This window comes from Mastomys coucha, unplaced genomic scaffold (assembly GCF_008632895.1).
Source record: "Mastomys coucha isolate ucsf_1 unplaced genomic scaffold, UCSF_Mcou_1 pScaffold16, whole genome shotgun sequence".
Lineage (NCBI taxonomy): Eukaryota > Metazoa > Chordata > Mammalia > Rodentia > Muridae > Mastomys > Mastomys coucha.
Window position 1 is genome coordinate 40825158 of NW_022196898.1, and position 2307 is coordinate 40827464.

Genomic DNA, 2307 nt, shown 5'->3' on the forward strand with positions numbered 1-2307 from the left:
TTTAAACAACCAATTATACCACTCTTACCCCCACCAGGTTTTTTCAGCTGTAACAAAATACTTAAACTGAGAAAAAAGGAATGGTCTTTGAGTCACTGCACGTCACCCAGTGACTATGTCCAGGAACAGGATATTTCCTATTTTTGAGAGTCCTGGTTAGGCCAGTTATACACGGATTTGCATTTTGGTTAGGAAATTGCTGGATGATGCTACAATGAATTGGCTTTACATCCTACAGGGAGGGGCAACCAGTCTTATAAAAAGGTGCTTATACAAGACACATGGTACTCACACTCTGGACTAAGGAGAACCTGGTGAGTCTGACTTCAAAATTGATTTGTGTTTATGCCTTCTCATATAGTTTCATTTGGAGAGAGCATGGTGGTTCCAAATTTTGTGCAAGTGTTAAATGTTAGATACTGAACTGGAGACATGGTTCAGTAATTAGAGCACTATGCTCTTCTGGAGGTTCTGGGTTCAATTCCCAGTAACCACATGGTGGCTCACAACCATCTGTACTGCTATCTGATGCTCTCTTCTGATAAGCAGGCATTTAAACAGATAGAACACTCATATACATAAATAAAAAAATAGGAAGAAAAAATGTTAGCTACTGACTGGCCTGAATTTAAGCTATGTAGTAAAGTGACACACAATATTAGGTTGCTTTTGCTTTTGTGTGTAGATGGTTGATGCCCATATGGGAAATCATGGCAATCAGAAGGGTTGATTTGAAGACGATGGCAGAACAGTGAATTTTTTTTTCATTTTTTTTTTTTTTACATTTTGTTGTCCTTTACAAAGGCTTATATCTCAGCAAACATTAGAATTTTAATTTTCCTAGTCACCCTCCAATGTGAACCCTATCCTTTTGGATATCACAGGTAATAGTAATTCTGTAATAATAATAATAATAGTGATAATGTAATGCTAATAGTAATAATGATTGGTTTTGAAATTACTTATGGTTTCAGAAAGTGGATCTGATGGTCTTGAATACATTATTTTGTATAAGAAATGCTATCTTGTTCTTTGAAAAAGAGATATTTCTCAGTGTTGGGTATGTAACCAAAGAAGGAATTTCAAAGTTAAATGAAACAAATCACTAAATTGGAAGGAACATACAAGAAGTTCTAAGAAGCATTATAGGATTAATGTTTATATATTAGAAAATTACTATCCAATATTCTATAAATTTGAGCTTTTGATATGAGAATCATCTCTTCTGAGAGAAACTGTCATGTAATCTCTTTCAGAACCTGAGACTCCAGCACTATGTCTTATCAACAGCAGCAGTGCAAGCAGCCTTGCCAACCTCCTCCTGTGTGCCCACCTCAGAAGTGCCCAGAGCCTTGTCCTCCTCCAAAGTGCCCTGAGCCTTGTCCTCCTCCAAAGTGCCCAGAGCCCTGTCCTCCTCCAAAGTGCCCTGAGCCTTGTCCTCCTCCAAAGTGCCCTGAGCTTTGTCCTCCTCCAAAGTGCCCTGAGCCTTGTCCTGAGCCATGCCCCCCTCCCTCATACCAGCAGAAATGCCCTCCTGTGCAACCTCCTCCACCCTGTCAGCAGAAGTGTCCACCCAAGAGCAAGTAAGGGCTTCAGCAGTCACCAGGACAAGGGGAAGAGAAGAGAATCCATCTCATGTACTTCCAAAGCAACACCTCCATCTTCCCTCCAAAGCCGGGCATGGATCCAAAGACCTGTACGTCAGCCTTCATTTCCATGTGCCTATAATGACTCCTGAAAGGGAAGGCATTTTCCTGCTTCTGTTGCCTAGCAGATCATGAGAATGATCCTTCCTCGGTGCTTCACTGTCCCAGGTGCTCAGAATGAAGTGTTGCAGCAGTCTACCCTGTTCCTGCACATGACATTTTCCAAATTTGTCTGACATTTTCCCATGGTAGTTGTCATTGTTGTTTATTTCCTGAATAAAAAGTACAATCTTGTTGATTGTATGCATGTGTGCTTTCTTTTAAAACTCTCTTTATTCCCTTTATGACATGCCCATATTCTTTTATTTCTTCTTTCATTTTTCAGAGGTGATACTTTCTTAATTTTATTTTTTAATTCATGTAATTTTTTTAACACTCCAGATTTTATCCCCCTCCCAGTTTACCCTCTGACTGTTCTACATCCCACACCTCGCCCCCATCTCCATGAGGATGTCCCCACTCCCACCTCTACCTCCAGCCCCCAGATCCCATCCAACCAGACTTCCCCACTCCCTGGGGCCTCCAGTCTCTTGAAGGTTCTCTGACTGAACCAAGACCCAGCAGTCCTCTGCCGTATTTGTATTGAGGGCCTCATATCAGC

General features: G+C 41.1%; 1 protein-coding gene across 2 annotated transcripts; it reads left to right on the forward strand.

The window, feature by feature from the left end:
• Positions 1 to 274: 274 nt before the first annotated feature.
• On the forward strand, positions 275 to 1948 carry LOC116094141 (small proline-rich protein 2I). Of its 2 annotated transcripts, none has more exons than XM_031376081.1 (2): positions 275 to 314; positions 1257 to 1948. In XM_031376081.1, the coding sequence occupies exon 2, from the start codon at positions 1276 to 1278 to the stop codon at positions 1585 to 1587; it is 312 nt and encodes a 103-aa protein (XP_031231941.1). In that variant the 5' UTR covers positions 275 to 314; positions 1257 to 1275; the 3' UTR covers positions 1588 to 1948. The 2 variants fall into 2 exon arrangements, with proteins under 2 accessions (XP_031231941.1, XP_031231942.1); XM_031376082.1 differs by lacking the exon at positions 275 to 314 and having other exon boundaries at positions 1276 to 1424; positions 1518 to 1587.
• The last annotated feature ends 359 nt before the right edge of the window (positions 1949 to 2307 follow it).